Here is an 18,008-nt window from a genome sequence, read left to right as displayed (position 1 = left end):
GTGGAGAGTGTTTAGTAGTAGTGCAGTGTGTGGTGGTGGTAGAGAGTGTTTAGTAGTAGTGCAGTGTGTGGTGGTGGAGAGTGTTTAGTAGTAGTGCAGTGTGTGGTGGTGGTAGAGAGTGTTAAGTAGTAGTGCAGTGTGTGGTGGTAGAGAGTGTTTAGTAGTAGTGCAGTGTGTGGTGGTAGAGAGTGTTTAGTAGTAGTGCAGTGTGTGGTGGTGGTGGAGAGTGTTTAGTAGTAGTGCAGTGTGTGGTGGTGAAGAGAGTGTTTAGTAGTAGTGTAGTGTGTGGTGGTGGAGAGTGTTTAGTAGTAGTGCAGTGTGTGGTGGTGGTAGAGAGTGTTTAGTAGTAGTGCAGTGTGTGGTGGTGGAGAGTGTTTAGTAGTAGTGCAGTGTGTGGTGGTGGTAGAGAGTGTTTAGTAGTAGTGCAGTGTGTGGTGGTGGTGGAGAGTGTTTAGTAGTAGTGCAGTGTGTGGTGGTGGAGAGTGTTTAGTAGTAGTGCAGTGTGTGGTGGTGGTAGAGAGTGTTTAGTAGTAGTGCAGTGTGTGGTGGTAGAAAGTGTTTAGTAGTAGTGCAGTGTGTGGTGGTAGAGAGTGTTTAGTAGTAGTGCAGTGTGTGGTGGTGGAGAGTGTTTAGTAGTAGTGCAGTGTGTGGTGGTGGAGAGTGTTTAGTAGTAGTGCAGTGTGTGGTGGTGGTAGAGAGTGTTTAGTAGTAGTGCAGTGTGTGGTGGTGGAGAGTGTTTAGTAGTAGTGCAGTGTGTGGTGGTGGAGAGTGTTTAGTAGTAGTGCAGTGTGTGGTGGTGGTAGAGAGTGTTTAGTAGTAGTGCAGTGTGTGGTGGTGGAGAGTGTTTAGTAGTAGTGCAGTGTGTGGTGGTGGAGAGTGTTTAGTAGTAGTGCAGTGTGTGGTGGTGGTAGAGAGTGTTTAGTAGTAGTGCAGTGTGTGGTGGTGGTGGAGAGTGTTTAGTAGTAGTGCAGTGTGTGGTGGTGGAGAGTGTTTAGTAGTAGTGCAGTGTGTGGTAGTGGTAGAGAGTGTTTAGTAGTAGTGCAGTGTGTGGTGGTGGTAGAGAGTGTTTAGTAGTAGTGCAGTGTGTGGTGGTGGAGAGTGTTTAGTAGTAGTGCTGTGTGTGGTGGTGGAGAGTGTTTAGTAGCAGTGCAGTGTGTGGTGGTGGAGAGTGTTTAGTAGTAGTGCAGTGTGTGGTGGTGGTAGAGAGTGTTTAGTAGTAGTGCAGTGTGTGGTGGTGGAGAGTGTTTAGTAGTAGTGCAGTGTGTGGTGGTGGTAGAGAGTGTTTAGTAGTAGTGCAGTGTGTGGTGGTAGAGAGTGTTTAGTAGTAGTGCAGTGTGTGGTGGTGGAGAGTGTTTAGTAGTAGTGCAGTGTGTGGTGGTGGTAGAGAGTGTTTAGTAGTAGTGCAGTGTGTGGTGGTGGTAGAGAGTGTTTAGTAGTAGTGCAGTGTGTGGTGGTGGTAGAGAGTGTTTAGTAGTAGTGCAGTGTGTGGTGGTGGTGGAGAGTGTTTAGTAGTAGTGCAGTGTGTGGTGGTGGAGAGTGTTTAGTAGTAGTGCAGTGTGTGGTGGTGGTAGAGAGTGTTTAGTAGTAGTGCAGTGTGTGGTGGTGGTAGAGAGTGTTTAGTAGTAGTGCAGTGTGTGGTGGTAGAGAGTGTTTAGTAGTAGTGCAGTGTGTGGTGGTGGAGAGTGTTTAGTAGTAGTGCAGTGTGTGGTGGTGGTAGAGAGTGTTTAGTAGTAGTGCAGTGTGTGGTGGTGGAGAGTGTTTAGTAGTAGTGCAGTGTGTGGTGGTGGAGAGTGTTTAGTAGTAGTGCAGTGTGTGGTGGTAGAGAGTGTTTAGTAGTAGTGCAGTGTGTGGTGGTGGTAGAGAGTGTTTAGTAGTAGTGCAGTGTGTGGTGGTGGTGGAGAGTGTTTAGTAGTAGTGCAGTGTGTGGTGGTAGAGAGTGTTTAGTAGTAGTGCAGTGTGTGGTGGTGGAGAGTGTTTAGTAGTAGTGCAGTGTGTGGTGGTGGTAGAGAGTGTTTAGTAGTAGTGCAGTGTGTGGTGGTGGAGAGTGTTTAGTAGTAGTGCAGTGTGTGGTGGTGGAGAGTGTTTAGTAGTAGTGCAGTGTGTGGTGGTGGTAGAGAGTGTTTAGTAGTAGTGCAGTGTGTGGTGGTGGAGAGTGTTTAGTAGTAGTGCAGTGTGTGGTGGTGGAGAGTGTTTAGTAGTAGTGCAGTGTGTGGTGGTGGTAGAGAGTGTTTAGTAGTAGTGCAGTGTGTGGTGGTGGAGAGTGTTTAGTAGTAGTGCAGTGTGTGGTGGTGGTAGAGAGTGTTTAGTAGTAGTGCAGTGTGTGGTGGTGGTAGAGAGTGTTTAGTAGTAGTGCAGTGTGTGGTGGTGGAGAGTGTTTAGTAGTAGTGCAGTGTGTGGTGGTGGAGAGTGTTTAGTAGTGTTTGCTGGTGGGGGTTGTTGGTTTACTGGCTTCTTTTTTGTCTATATGTCTGATCCAGTCCACCCTGTCCAGACTGTGCTGTGTCTAACTTACCCTGTTCCTGTTACTGCTCAGTGTTGTGTGTGCGGTTTTGTGAGTGTGTGTGTGTTGTTTAGTGTGTAGTTTGATGTGTGTTTGATTTGTTGTGTGTGTGTTTGTGTGGTATGTTGACTAATGCTTTGTTTTTGTTTTTTTTTTGTGTTTTTTGTTCTTTTTTTTTTCTGCTGCTCCGTCCAACATCTTACCTCCCCACTCGGCGGATCTACATCTGTCTGCATCTGTGTGCGTCTCTGTGTTTGCGCACGTGTGTGTGTGTGTGTGTGTGTGTGTAGCACCATGCAGAGAACACAGAGTTGCCTGCCCCCTCAGGTAAGCCACTGACCTTCATCTGACCTTCAGCTGTTTTTTTTTTTTTCGCAGGAGTGCTATAAAAATACACTTATCCATAGTGAGTGATGGAGGGAGTGAATGTAATGAACGGAGAGTGTGACAGAGTGAGTGTGTTGGAGTGAATGTGACAGAATGCATATAATTGAGTGTGTTGAATGTGATGTAGCAAGTATCACAGAGTGAGTGTGACTGAGTGAGTGTAACGGTGTTAATTTTGACAGGTGATTTTGATTTAGTTTTAGCCTTTTGACTAAAATGTCTAATAGTTATAGTCATTGTTTATTAGTTTCAGTGTAGTTTTATTTGACAAAAACAAATAACAGGTTATTCTAATTTTAGCCTAATGAATTTTAGCCATATAAAAGTATGTTTTGTGTATTTTTATTGTTTTCCATTTTATATTATTTTAAGATCTACTGCTAATGGTTATTAAAATAATATATTTATCGTTTTTTCATTCAAATAAGGCTAATATTAAACCATTTTAAAGCAAATGACCTGTAAAGGTGGTGGTCAAAAATAAAAAAACTCAAAATGCAACTTTCCAGTTATTATTATCAAAACATTTTATAGGTTGTAAAGAACTGAAAATGGTCATTTGTTGGATTTGCAGCATTAGGAGGATTTCACATTCACTGAAATCAAAAGCTATTTCAATCAAAAAACCTCATAACAGGCCAAGTTACATGTTAACATAGAAACCGCTCTTTGATATTACCTTCACAATTCCTGCATCCATTGAACTTGTGAGTTTTTGTTGAGTTTTTGCTTGAATTTCTTTGCATGATTTCAGAATCGCCTCCCAGAGCTGCTGTTTTGAGGTGAACTGCCTCTCACCCTCAGATATCTTGTGCTTGATGATACTCCAAAGGTTCTCTATAGGGTTGAGGTCACACCATGACTTTCTCTCCTTTTATGCCCATAGCAGCCAATGACACAGAGGTATTCTTTGCAGCATTAGATGGTGCATTGTCATGCATGAAGATGATTTTGCTCCAAAAGGCACTCTCTCCCCATGATTCCGACCCAAAACCCGTCTGTGAATCAGCCACAGATCTCTTCACAGTACGATGATCACGCTTAAGTTTTTGTGAAATATCTAATATTTTGATACCTTGTCCAAGGCATTGCACTATTTAACGCTTTTCAGCAGCAGAGATTCTTTTTCTTTCCCATGTTGCTTGAAACCTGTGGCCTGCTTAATAATGTGGAACATCCTTCTTAAGTAGTTTTCCTTTAATTGGGCTCACCTGGTAAACTAATTATCACAGGTCTCTGAGATTGATTTCCGTGATCCAAAGAGCCCTGAGACACAATACCATCCAAAAAAACATTTAAATCCAATTTGCATAATATCCAGCACAACAATCCCTCTAGCTGTTAAAAACACAAAGCAATAACTGTATAAACAGAGACAGAGGAGAATTCTGCCTAGAGGCTATTCTGACAGAAACAGGTTATGAAATTAAATTAAACTTTGCTAACACTAAACCAGACACATATCAGCGCAACTGAAATTGTCCTATAAATCAGGGGTTCTTAACCTTTTTATCGGTGTGACCCCCTTGTAGGCTCCAGAACATTTCACCACCAACTCCCACCCCCCCACCCCCACACTTAAAAGTTAAGTTTTCTTACTTAATGTGATGGATGCGCCTGCATTGAAGCACAAAGATGTTCTGTGCGTGGCTTAGTAGGGCTCAGGAACAGTCGCAAATCATCTTCCACGTTGAGACGGGCTCTGTGTTTGTTTTTTTAGAAATATAAGTGCAGAAAATCCAGATTCACAGAGAAATGTTGATCCAAATGGGAGGAGTTTTTCAACGCCATTGAACTCAGTGCTGGAAACTCCGTTACCAGGGAAATCCAGAAATCAGGAAGAGAGCGTTCTGTGAACCTCTATTTCAGGACTGTGTCAGTGGCCTGTGTTCTTTGCAGAGAAGGGATTGCGTATCCATTCATCTCTTGTTGACACTGTATAGTTTTCAGGAAAATACTCTCAAAACTGTGTCATCATTCCATCAAGATGAGCCTGAATGAGCACACATATCTCACCCTTAGATACGGTGCTGTTGTTCAAAAACTCCTCCAGAGCAGGAAATGCCTCAAAGTTTTAATTTTCCAGGTGAGATTTACACACGCACAGTTTACTGATCCAAGCCTTAAGTCTGTCAAATGTTTTTCCCCTGCAGTCCTGCTTTTAACTCAGTGAGCCGTCTGAAAACGTCAGCCAGATAAGCTAGAGGAGAGCCTTTCTCCTAGGCCTGGACAATATTTCGATATCGGTATTTATCGCGATAAGAAATGTTTCAATAACGGTGATATCATTTTTGTGATATATCGATATGTACTATTTACAGACAGGCGTTTTTTAGCGGCGTCAGTTCACTGCAGCCCTGAACATAGCCGGGCTACGTCAGTGCGTGATGACGCAATCATACAGGCACGTAGCCAGATAGGCTAGGCTAGACTAGACCTGAGTCGCCTCCTCTCCGCACCGTACCTAAAACCCGCCCGCGATTAAACGAAACCGACCCTAACCGAGCGGATCTCGGCTGCGCTCCGCTCCTCTCCACTCCGCACCTAAAACCTCCCGCGATGAAACGAAACCGACCCTAACCCGCTCGTTTTCATCGCAGGACATTTTAAATGAAGAATGAGCGGATAGTTGAGGGAGGCAGGTCTAAATCAGTGGTTCGGCGTTCAAAGGTTTGATAAACTTCAGACTTCAGCTTGCTCCAAATTGTTCTGGAGAGTGGAGCCGACCAGCAACAGTAATACATCCGTGCTCCACCTCAAGCAGATTCACTACACACAATATCTTCCTTATTCTGGCTAAAACACTTGTTGTATCTGAGTTATTAAAAGTTTATATAGGTTTGTTTATTTGACAGGGATATCATGTTCCCTTTATATATGTGAAGGCTTTTTGTATTCCCTATTCTGGTTGAAGCTTTTTTGTTTTGATCTGTTAAATATGTTTACAAAAGAATAAGAAGCTCTGCCTCTGTTGTAATGTAAAGTTATTTATATTGGTAATTTGTATACAGGTTATAGGTTTATGTTTGACAGGGATGTCATGTTTTTATTTTGCTACATGCAAATAAAAGTGAGCATTTATTTATTCTGATCATTTTTGATTTATAAAGTATTATACAGTTTTTTTGTGAGAGGAGGCTTTAAAGACTTCAATTTAAAATTTCAGACATTAGTGTACAGATTTCCATTGCAGGGATTCTTAGCAGTTTTTCTGAGGCCTTCAAAGTATTTATATCGATATCGAAATTCTATCGTATCGATCGAAATTAAGGAATATATCGTGATATAAATTTTGGCCATATCGTCCAGCCCTACTTTCTCCTCATCACGGAGCTCGTAAAGGCGACTCAGTACGTTACCCCTGGACAGCAATAGTACCTCGCTATGGTACAACAGCTGGTGTTCCTCTAATCCCATTTCTTGACAGAGAATTTTGAAAAGTCGTCCACTTGTTGCACGTCTTGATTGAATTCACAGCACGAACAGCTTCATCCATTACCACTTGAGATCAGCGAGCATTCTTTTAGCTGCAAGAGCTTGTCTGTGAATCATTCAGTGTGTCCACAAAGCAAGCGGGCCAACAGCCTGGACTTTTGTGACTAGCCCGCTGTGTTTGCCAGAATATTCCCACACACTTGTTCGAGTTAATGTTATGTTACGTACATAAGTATCCAGCAACACAAAAATCTGTTCGCCAGTGGCTCATCCAGGAAGGGGACGGCAAAACAGAAATTCCTCGCCAATTTATTTTTCTTGGACAAATCTAGCATAAACAAGCAATTGTGCCTCTCCAGACACATCTGTAGATTCATCAAGCTGCAAAGCAAAATACACACTTGACTTTATCTTGCTGATAACCTGCTTCTAGATGTCTTTTGCCATACAGCCAATGCGGTTAGCCACTGTATCATTTGAGACTGGTATTAATGCTAGCCGGTCTGCAGTACATTTCCCACACATTATTGAAACCGTTTCTTTAGCACACTGTAAAAAAGGCTCACCTAGTGTGTGGGGCTTCCCAGTCTTTGCGATCCAGTGTAATATTACAAAAGCAGCCTTCAGAGCCTTTTGGTTAACAGTGGCTTTTTGGAGTACAAGTTTCTGGCCTCTTAGCTCCTGCAGTTTACGCTCAAAAAACTCCACAGGTTTTGACCACAAAGTGGAGTGCTTTGCCTGCAAATGGCGTAGCAACTTGGACAGCTTGAGACTTACCTTGGCTAGCATGTTGCCACAAACCAGTACGGTCGGGCATCCTTTCCTTCGCTTGTCTGCGTAAATCCATAATCTTGTAAGGTGGTAGCTCACCTGAAGGTGGATTTTAACCACCAACATTGGGTGGGGGACCAGAGTAAACTAAGTGAGCTACCAACTGAATTTTTTATACAGAGACCCAAGTGCAGAGTGGAACAGAAATAAGGAACAAATGTAATAACCAAGGGCAACTGCAGAAAGTGCTAATGGAACTGGGGAGGGTAAACAAGGGAGATATGTTTTTAAAATAGAAACTGATAAGTTGCTTTACAGAGGAATAAAACCCCAACCTCTGCTTTGTAAAACAAATGAAAATGCACTGCACCGCTGGAGCAGTTAAATAAGAGATTAGGACCAAAGGGAAAACTTAGACTGCCAGGGGAAGACTGGCCAGCTCAAATATCACAGAGCAAAGAAAACCCAAGACTAAACTTCCCAAACAAATAAACAATAAACGTAGCCGGGCTACGTCAGTGCGTGGTGACATAATCATACAGGCACGTAGCCAGATAGGCTAGGCTAGGCCTGGGTTGGCTCTGCTCCGCATCGCGTATAAAACCTCCCACGATGAAGCGAAACCGACCCTAACCGAGCTGATCTCGACCGCACTCCGGTCCGCACCTAAAACCTCCCGCGATGAAGCCGAGGGGAGCGGAGCGTGGCCAAGCCGAGTTCCTCGGTTAGGCTCGGCCCTGCTCGGTTTCAGTGCAGGACATTTTAGATGCAGAATGAATGCACCTGACGCTTCCACAAGTGATTAAACAAAAGAAATAATTGAGGCAGGTCCAATTCAGTGGTTCGGCTTTCAGATTTCAGCTTGCTCCAAATTGTTCTGGAGAGTGGAGCCGAATAGCAGCTGTAATACATCTAATCTGTTCCACCTCAAGCAGTTTCACTACATACTTAGTTTCACTTTTACTTATTCTAACTGAAGCACTTTTGTAGTTTATGTTGTATCTAATTATTTGTAGTTGATAAAGCCTATAGATTTGTTTATTTGACAGGGATATCATGTTGCTTTCATATATATGAAAGCTACTTGTTTTCTTTATCCAGGTAGAAGCACTTTTGTTTTGATCTATTAAATATGTTTACAAAAAAAGCTGTCTCTGTTGTAATCTAAAGTTATTTAAGTTATTTATATTGGTAATACGTATATAGGTTATAGGTTTATGTTTGACAGAGATGTCATGTTTTTACTTTGCTATATGCAAATTAAGGTGAGCATTAATTTAGTTTGACCATTTTTATTTCTAAAGTATTATATAGTTTTTTGTGAGAGGAGGCTTTAAAGACTTAAATTAAAATTTCAGACAGTAGTGCATAGATTTCCATTGCAGGGATTCTTACCAGTTTTTCTGAGGCCTTCAAAGTATTTATACTGATATCAAAATTAAATCGTATCGACCGAAATTAAGGAATATATTGTGTAGGGCTGTCCCTAACGATTATTTTTTAAACGATTATTCTAACGATTATTTTTTTCGATTAGTCGACTAATCTATTCATTGAGAAACATATTTAAATAATTATTTTACGTTTTAAAGCAAACGATAAATTACTATATTTATATATAACAACAACAACAACAACAACAACACAAGCCTACTAAACCAAACCCCACACTTATAATCACTTACATGTACAGCACGTTGTTTAGATCTATAACGCTAAAAATGGATAAGCTCCCATACACCACAACCGTGTGTTGCACTGTTTTCTGTGACCGCTAGATTTTGTGACCACTGGCAAGTAGTTCTCAGCAGACCGGTGCACTGGCCGATTCGAAACGTGTTCGTTTCTAATGTTTACCCCGACTGGCCAAAACGGTTCAGTTTAGGGCTGAGGGTAAGGTGTAGGTATAGAAAGCTTCCGTTTTGCCAATGAACGCTCATAACCGTGAGCACTGGTCACAAAATTCCGACGGTGACAGAAAACGGTGTGACACCGCAGCGCCGACGGCGCTAGCTAAAATAACTTAAGGCAGCTAGCTTAGCTAAACACCTGAACTTATGAATAATGCTACTGTTTCTGGAAACTGCGAAATGCCATGCACAAATATAAACCAAAAATGTATAATTTCTGCCTGTGGCAGGTTTAAAACCTTTGGTAGACAGCCTTAAGTCTTTTTAAGGACACCCGCGGAGACCCTGATGTAAACGGTAACTTACTGTGTGACTCTGTTGACATAGTGCTCCTGGATGTTTGCGCTTCAAGTGCTCATTTTGCACATATGGCAGAGGACCACATTGTTGCCCTTTTGCGTGAAATGCTCCCAAACTTTAGATGCCCGCTGGCGTTTTTTTGTAGCTGGAGATTGCTCTCCGGAGTCCAAGCTCTCTAGAGCTTAGATTCTCTGCCCGAACCCGACATGACCCGAGGCCCGCCCGTAAATCCGACCCGGGCTCCAGAAAATAGTCCGAGATGTAGGCGTCTGTTTTTTAATTATATTTTTATTTAAAAAAAAAATAACGAAAACTGAAAGTGAAACTAAACTAATTTATTTATAAGCGCTGTTTTCACTACCGCAGTTCTACAGCGCAGGTGTTGTGCCGATTCTGTCCGCGAAGCGGGAGTCAGATTCAGCAGAGAGTCGGATTCGGCACAAACGCGGCGGCACCCCGCGGTCCGCGGTGTCGGTTGTAAGTGCTCGCGCTAGCCGCAAAATACGGCAGAAAACACTGAGGGAGCTGCAGAATTATGAATGGGACTAGAATATGAGCACGAGGAGATCAAAGAGAACCTTCACCTGTGAGTAGCTCTCTCTCTCTCTCTCTCTCTCTCTCTCTCTCTCTCTCTCTCTCTGTGTCTCTCTCTCTGTGTCTCTCGCACGTGAACTCCTCCGCGTTTGACTTGCAGAACTGTGTTTAGCTGTTCTTAAAAATCATTTTAATTAAATAATAGTTCTATGCTTCTATGTTACCGTGTTAATTAACATAATTCTGATCATATTTCGCTCATTAAAACAGCCCGAAAACAGCCAGTTGGAATTTTTGGGCCCGATCTAACCTCTAATGCTCTCCACAGGCGCCGCCATGTTTACGACGCGCCGACGCACGTTATGCAAATCGATGTATTTTTGTAATCGATGACGTCGATTATGTCGACGCGTCGCCCCAGCCCTAATATTGTGATATAAATTTTGGCCATATTGTCCAGCACTATGATGAATAGAGATTGTGCAGAGTGCATGTGAAGGAGTGTGTGATGAATTGAGAGTGTTATGGACTGTGTGTGATGAATTAAGGGTGTTATGGAGTGTGTGTGATGAATGGAGATTGTGCAGAGTGCATGTGAAGGGGTGTGTGTGATGAATGGAGATTGTGCAGAGTGCATGTAAAGGAGTGTGTGATGAATTGAGAGAGTTATGGAGTGTGTGATGAATGGAGATTGTGCAGAGTGCATGTGAAGGAGTGTGTGTGATGAATTGAGAGTGTTATGGAGTGTGTGTGATGAATGGAGATTGTGCAGAGTGCATGTGAAGGAGTGTGTGATGAATTGAGAGTGTTATGGAGTGTGTGTGATGAATTAAGAGTGTTATGGAGTGTGTGTGATGAATTAAGAGTGTTATGGAGTGTGTGTGATGAATGGAGATTGTGCAGAGTGCATGTGAAGGAGTGTGTGATGAATTGAGAGTGTTATGGAGTGTGTGTGATGAATTAAGAGTGTTATGGAGTGTGTGTGATGAATGGAGATTGTGCAGAGTGCATGTAAAGGAGTGTGTGATGAATTGAGAGAGTTATGGAGTGTGTGATGAATGGAGATTGTGCAGAGTGCATGTGAAGGAGTGTGTGTGATGAATTGAGAGTGTTATGGAGTGTGTGTGATGAATGGAGATTGTGCAGAGTGCATGTGAAGGAGTGTGTGATGAATTGAGAGTGTTATGGAGTGTGTGTGATGAATTAAGAGTGTTATGGAGTGTGTGTGATGAATTAAGAGTGTTATTGAGTGTGTGTGATGAATGGAGATTGTGCAGAGTGCATGTGAAGGAGTGTGTGATGAATTGAGAGTGTTATGGAGTGTGTGTGATGAATTAAGAGTGTTATGGAGTGTGTGTGATGAATGGAGATTGTGCAGAGTGCATGTGAAGGAGTGTGTGTGATGAATGGAGATTGTGCAGAGTGCATGTGAAGGGGTGTGTGTGATGAATGGAGATTGTGCAGAGTGCATGTGATGGAGTGTGTGATGAATTGAGAGTGTTATGGAGTGTGTGTGATGAATAGAGATTGTGCAGAGTGCATGTGAAGGAGTGTGTGATGAATTGAGAGAGTTATGGAGTGTGTGATTAATGGAGATTGTGCAGAGTGCATGTGAAGGAGTGTGTGATGAATTGAGAGTGTTATGGACTGTGTGTGATGAATTAAGGGTGTTATGGAGTGTGTGTGATGAATGGAGATTGTGCAGAGTGCATGTGAAGGAGTGTGTGTGATGAATGGAGATTGTGCAGAGTGCATGTGAAGGGGTGTGTGTGATGAATGGAGATTGTGCAGAGTGCATGTAAAGGAGTGTGTGATGAATTGAGAGAGTTATGGAGTGTGTGATGAATGGAGATTGTGCAGAGTGCATGTGAAGGAGTGTGTGTGATGAATTGAGAGTGTTATGGAGTGTGTGTGATGAATGGAGATTGTGCAGAGTGCATGTGAAGGAGTGTGTGATGAATTGAGAGTGTTATGGAGTGTGTGTGATGAATTAAGAGTGTTATGGAGTGTGTGTGATGAATTAAGTGTTATGGAGTGTGTGTGATGAATGGAGATTGTGCAGAGTGCATGTGAAGGAGTGTGTGATGAATTGAGAGTGTTATGGAGTGTGTGATGAATAGAGATTGTGCAGAGTGCATGTGAAGGAGTGTGTGATGACTTGAGAGTGTTATGGAGTGTGTGTGATGAATTAAGAGTGTTATGGAGTGTGTGTGATGAAGGGAGATTGTGCAGAGTGCATGTGAAGGAGTGTGTGTGATGAATGGAGATTGTGCAGAGTGCATGTGAAGGGGTGTGTGTGATGAATGGAGATTGTGCAGAGTGCATGTGATGGAGTGTGTGATGAATTGAGAGTGTTATGGATTGTGTGTGATGAATGGAGATTGTGCAGAGTGCATGTGAAGGAGTGTGTGATGAATTGAGAGAGTTATGGAGTGTGTGATGAATGGAGATTGTGCAGAGTGCATGTGAAGGAGTGTGTGATGAATTGAGAGTGTTATGGAGTGTGTGTGATGAATGGAGATTGTGCAGAGTGCATGTGAAGCAGTGTGTGATGAATTGAGAGTGTTATGGAGTGTGTGTGATGAATAGAGATTGTGCAGAGTACATGTGAAGGAGTGTGTGATGAATTGAGAGTGTTATGGAGTGTGTGTGATGAATTAAGAGTGTTATGGAGTGTGTGTGATGAATGGAGATTGTGCAGAGTGCATGTGAAGGAGTGTGTGATGAATTGAGAGTGTTATGGAGTGTGTGATGAATAGAGATTGTGCAGAGTGCATGTGAAGGAGTGTGTGATGACTTGAGAGTGTTATGGAGTGTGTGTGATGAATTAAGAGTGTTATGGAGTGTGTGTGATGAATGGAGATTGTGCAGAGTGCATGTGAAGGAGTGTGTGTGATGAATGGAGATTGTGCAGAGTGCATGTGATGGAGTGTGTGATGAATTGAGAGTGTTATGGAGTGTGTGTGATGAATAGAGATTGTGCAGAGTGCATGTGAAGGAGTGTGTGATGAATTGAGAGTGTTATGGAGTGTGTGTGATGAATGGAGATTGTGCAGAGTGCATGTGAAGGTGTGTGATGAATTGAGAGTGTTATGGAGTGTGTGTGATGAATAGAGATTGTGCAGAGTACATGTGAAGGAGTGTGTGATGAATTGAGAGTGTTATGGAGTGTGTGTGATGAATGGAAATTGTGCAGAGTGCATGTGAAGGAGTGTGTGATGAATTAAGAGTGTTATGGAGTGTGTGTGATGAATGGAGATTGTGCAGAGTGCATGTGAAGGAGTGTGTGATGAATTGAGAGAGTTATGGAGTGTGTGATGAATGGAGATTGTGCAGAGTGCATGTGATGGAGTGTGTGATGAATTGAGAGTGTTATGGAGTGTGTGTGATGAATGGAGATTGTGCAGAGTGCATGTGAAGGAGTGTGTGATGAATTGAGAGTGTTATGGTGTGTGTGATGAATGGAGATTGTGCAGAGTGCATGTGAAGGAGTGTGTGATGAATTGAGAGTGTTATGGAATGTGTGTGATGAATTGAGAGTGTTGTGGAGTTTGTGTGATGATGAATGGAGATTGTGCAGAGTGCATGTTAAGGAGTGTGTGATGAATTGAGAGTGTTATGGAGTGTGTGTGATGAATGGAGATTGTGCAGAGTGCATGTTAAGGAGTGTGTGATGAATTGAGAGTGTTATGGAGTGTGTGTGATGAATGGAGATTGTGCAGAGTGCATGTGAAGGAGTGTGTGATGAATTGAGAGTGTTATGGAGTGTGTGTGATGAATGGAAATTGTGCAGAGTGCATGTGAAGGAGTGTGTGATGAATTGAGAGTGTTATGGAGTGTGTGTGATGAATTGAGAGTGTTATGGAGTGTGTGATGAATGGAGATTGTGCAGAGTGCATGTGAAGGAGTGTGTGATGAATTGAGAGTGTTATGGTGTGTGTGATGAATGGAGATTGTGCAGAGTGCATGTGAAGGAGTGTGTGATGAATTGAGAGTGTTATGGAGTGTGTGTGATGAATGGAAATTGTGCAGAGTGCATGTGAAGGAGTGTGTGATGAATTGAGAGTGTTATGGAGTGTGTGTGATGAATTGAGAGTGTTATGGAGTGTGTGATGAATGGAGATTGTGCAGAGTGCATGTGAAGGAGTGTGTGATGAATTGAGAGTGTTATGGTGTGTGTGATGAATGGAGATTGTGCAGAGTGCATGTGAAGGAGTGTGTGATGAATTGAGAGTGTTATGGAGTGTGTGTGATGAATGGAAATTGTGCAGAGTGCATGTGAAGGAGTGTGTGATGAATTGAGAGTGTTATGGAGTGTGTGTGATGAATTGAGAGTGTTATGGAGTGTGTGTGATGAAGGATGTATGTGGCGGAGTGTGTCTGGCATTTTGTTTGTGAGTGACTGGGATGACAGATGGTTGGCAAAGTGTGTGTGTGTGTGTGTGTGTGGTGGAGTGTGTGACATTTTAGGGTGAGTGTGATAAAGGACAAGTGTGATGGAGTGAGTATGATAGTGTCTCAGCATGTTATTGAGTGAAATTTGATCTGTATGCTCTGCCATCAGTAGAGGGCAGCACAGGTAAGCATTCTCCTACAGCTTCAACCACTGAACCATACTGTGTTTGTGTGTGTGTGTGTGTGTGTGTGTGTGTGTGTGTGTGTGTGTGTGTGTTATACCCTGGGCTGAGGTTTGTCTGTGTGTTTTATGGACCTGTGTGTAAATGGACCTGAATGATTGACAGGTTGTCCTCTCTGTGTTGCTGTAGCTGTGATGCCGGGTGATGATGCGGTTCTTCTGACTCCAGTGAGGATGAAGACAGGAACACACACCCCCAGCAGAGACCTCCTTCTGACCCCCACTGCCAGCCCAGGACTCAGCACACTTGGTACCCCCCACACACACACACACATAAACTCAGTAGTGACTGATTCAGCACACAGTAAAAAGGTGACACAGATGGCTGGGCTGTGTGTGAATGGAGTGAGTGTAGAGTGTGACTGTGTGAGATTGGTATGAATGTGGAGTGTGATGGTCTGAAGGCACGTTTATACTTCAGTGTTTTGTGTCCAAAATTTTGTGCTGCTCCTCAGTTTCAATTGTAAAGCTGGAAAGCTATAAGCAGGAACACAAGGCTGAGCAGAATAATCTACGTGGAGTGTGACTAATGTATGAGTGGGATGTAACTGGTTTAAAAGTGGAGTGTTACTGGTTTGACTGGTGCGAGAATTAAATGAGTATGGGGTATAGTGCAAGAGTGGCAAGTGTAAAGTGCGAATGGTTTAAAAGTGACTGGTTTAGGAATAGAGTTAAGGCCAATTTATACTTGTGTGACTGGTAAGCAGGTGGAGTTATTGTGGAGTGTGACTGGTGCAAGTGTAGTGTGAGACTGGTAAGTGGAATGTAACTTGTGAGGGTGGAGTCTGAGTGGTATAAGATTGTAGTAAGTGTTGCGTGTGACTGCTTTGAGTGGAATATGATTATTGTGAGGGTGGATTGTAGGGCTGGCCCGAATAGCGTTTTTTCAGCTTCGGATATTCGGCACTGATTGGTAGCGAATATTCAAATATTTGTTTTTAAAAAGACGGATTAAAACAGATTAAAATATTTAAAAAATGCAATTCACGGCCCCCTTAATTCACCACAAAAATTTCCACGGACCCCCGGCCCCGAAAAAAAAAAGATTTCCCACCCTTTCCTCGGGCCTGGTCGGGCTCAAGAAAATGATCTGTGATAGTATGTTTTTTTTTTGTTTTTTTTTTTAGTTTTCACACCAGATTTTTTCAAGTTTTCACCCCGGATTTTCTGCTGCCCCACACCACGGCTTCTCCGCTGCGTCCGCAGGCCAGGAGCGCCGCTGTTTCACGACTTCTCTGGTGCACAAGCCGGCCCAGTAAATTGCTGTTTTTGTGTTTTCGCACTTAGGCTAAAAAAAACAACCCAAAAACACAAAAACGTATTACTGATTTTTGTGTTTTTGCACTTGGGCTATGAGCTCAATATAAAATAGTTTGTTTGATTAGAAATTATTTTATATTCTTAGACCATGTTAAATTATATTAGATTAGAGGAAATTCATTCAGACATCATTCTTGCAGGCTAGTTTTTTTGTAACTGATTTAGCCCCTAGTGTTGCCACATTACTATTTTATTATATAATAAAATATATATATTAATAATATATATTAATATTTTATTATATAAATCAGTTTTGAAGTGCCTGCAGGTTTTTATCATGTATAACATTACTTTTAATGTCAGAGAAAAGCAGCTTCATAAAGCTATGTTTGCTAGCAGGAATAATCTTGTTTTTTTTTTACACCGTCAAGAAATAGTACTTACCGCATTTAGATGGTTCCTTAAAGCTCACCTTCCGCGAAAATCCGATTTTTCTTGTTTTTTTGTGGAATACAGTAGGTCTCTCCGAGTTGAATGTGTACACCTGCACATTAAACTGTTTTGCAGCCCCCATTGTCTGCAGGAGCTAAGCAAAGAAATCCCCCCTCCCCCCCCTCCGAAAAACGGGTGAATTTTGAATTATCTTTCTGCCTACGTAGGCAGAAACTCACAGACCAGCCCACCTTGGCTCGAGAAACTCCCAGAGGCGGAGCTGAAGCGACGCAACATCACCGCTCATCAGTTAGGAGGTGGGAGGCAGTGAGCGGCAGAGCGGTGGAGGGGCGTCGCAGTGCTCCTAGCCAATCAGAGGAGAGATATTTGCATGCTGTTTGCATGTATGAATATTCATGAGCAAAGCTGGAATCCGGTCATTTTGGACACACCCCTAAAACAGTCCATTAAAAAAGAGCTATACAGAGACACCTGAGCACTTTTTTTTTACAAAAACGGCTCACATGTCATTCATTCATACTAGAGACCACAACTAGACATTTTAAAATGAAAGAAAAAACGACGGAAGGTGAGCTTTAAGCTTGATGTGCCACCATGATATGCTGAGCTTCTCTGAATTTTGCCTCTCTTATACCGCTATTAACCTGAACAGATGTGTGATGTTCGTGCGAGGTGAAGCTAAGACAAGGAAAAAATGAATATCCAAAAACCAAAATAAGAGTGGAGTGTGATTTGTGTGAGAGTGTTCGGGTGGAGTTAGAGTGGAGTGGTGGCCGGTTGGGCTGTAGGTGGAGCTTTTGCTTAGTTTTGAATATCAGTCTGAAACTCAACAAGCAGCACAGCCACCCACCAGACTGCTCTAACATTCACAGAGAAGGGAAGAGAGGGAGGGAGGATGAGAGGAAGAGAGGGAGGGAGGGAGGATTAGAGGATTATGTCTGACAGTCTGATGAGTAGAAGAAGATGCAAATGGGCAGTGTTCTCCACCAGTCACTGATCCCTGCACTGATTTCCAGCCTTGTCGCTGTCCAATGAGAGCAGAGAATCTTTGTGTGTGTTTGAGGACGGAATAGCTGCACAGGCAGAACTTATTATGATCAACTATCAAACGAGCTGGAAGTGACACTCCTGACTGTGTGTTTGTGTGTGTGTGTATCTTGTGAATATCTTTATTGCTACACACCTCGCTGTAAACAAGGCAAGTACAGTAGAAGTGAATGTGATTAGCTGTATGTTTAGCTTAGCAGCTACACTGCAACCCATGATTACAAGCAGGTCTCTACGATTACCAGTAGGTCCCCCCAGTCCCATTATAACATTTACCTGGCTTATGGATTTGGCTGAGTTATCTTAAATACCTCAACTATGTGACTAGCGGAGTTAGGTAGCTGAGTTAGCAGTGGTGGTGTTGTCGGGGAGTGAGGCTGTAGAAGTCTAGCAGTGTATGGAGCATTTATTTAAACCCCAAAATCAATCCTGACCCCAACCTTAACATGGTAGAGGTAGTGAAAGTGGTAGGGGTGGTAAAGGTGATGGGGATGGTACAGTTGGTAGAAGTGGTGGAAGTGGTCGAGTGGCAGAGATGGTAGGAGTGGTAGATGTGGTGGAAGTGGTAGAGGAGGTAGAAGTGGTAGAGAAGGTAGAAGTGGTGGGGGGTGGTAGAGTTGATCGGGGCGGTAGAGTTGGTAGAAATGGTAGAGGTGGTCAAGTGGCAGAGATGGTAGGAGTGGTAGAAGTGGTGGAAGTGGTAGAGGAGGTAGAAGTGGTGGGGGGTGGTAGAGTTGGAAGAAGTGGTGGAGATGGTGGGGTGGTAGGAGTGGTG

General features: G+C 42.9%; 1 protein-coding gene across 5 annotated transcripts in view; it reads left to right on the top strand.

Annotated features, from left to right (window-relative positions):
• osbpl8 (oxysterol binding protein-like 8) overlaps nt 1-18,008 on the top strand; it is an 85,857-nt gene that overhangs the window by 24,159 nt on the left and 43,690 nt on the right. For 4 of the 5 annotated variants that reach the window (XM_049474121.1, XM_049474118.1, XM_049474119.1 and 1 more), the window contains exons 3-4: nt 2,791-2,827; nt 14,604-14,723. In XM_049474121.1, coding sequence (XP_049330078.1) covers nt 2,791-2,827; nt 14,604-14,723 — 157 coding nt within the window. The remainder of the gene's footprint in view (nt 1-2,790; nt 2,828-14,603; nt 14,724-18,008) is intronic. The other variant, XM_049474122.1, reaches the window with a different exon arrangement.

This window comes from Astyanax mexicanus, chromosome 2, assembly GCF_023375975.1.
Source record: "Astyanax mexicanus isolate ESR-SI-001 chromosome 2, AstMex3_surface, whole genome shotgun sequence".
NCBI classification, from domain to species: Eukaryota; Metazoa; Chordata; class Actinopteri; order Characiformes; family Acestrorhamphidae; genus Astyanax; species Astyanax mexicanus.
This window is presented reverse-complemented; position numbering and strand designations above follow the sequence as displayed.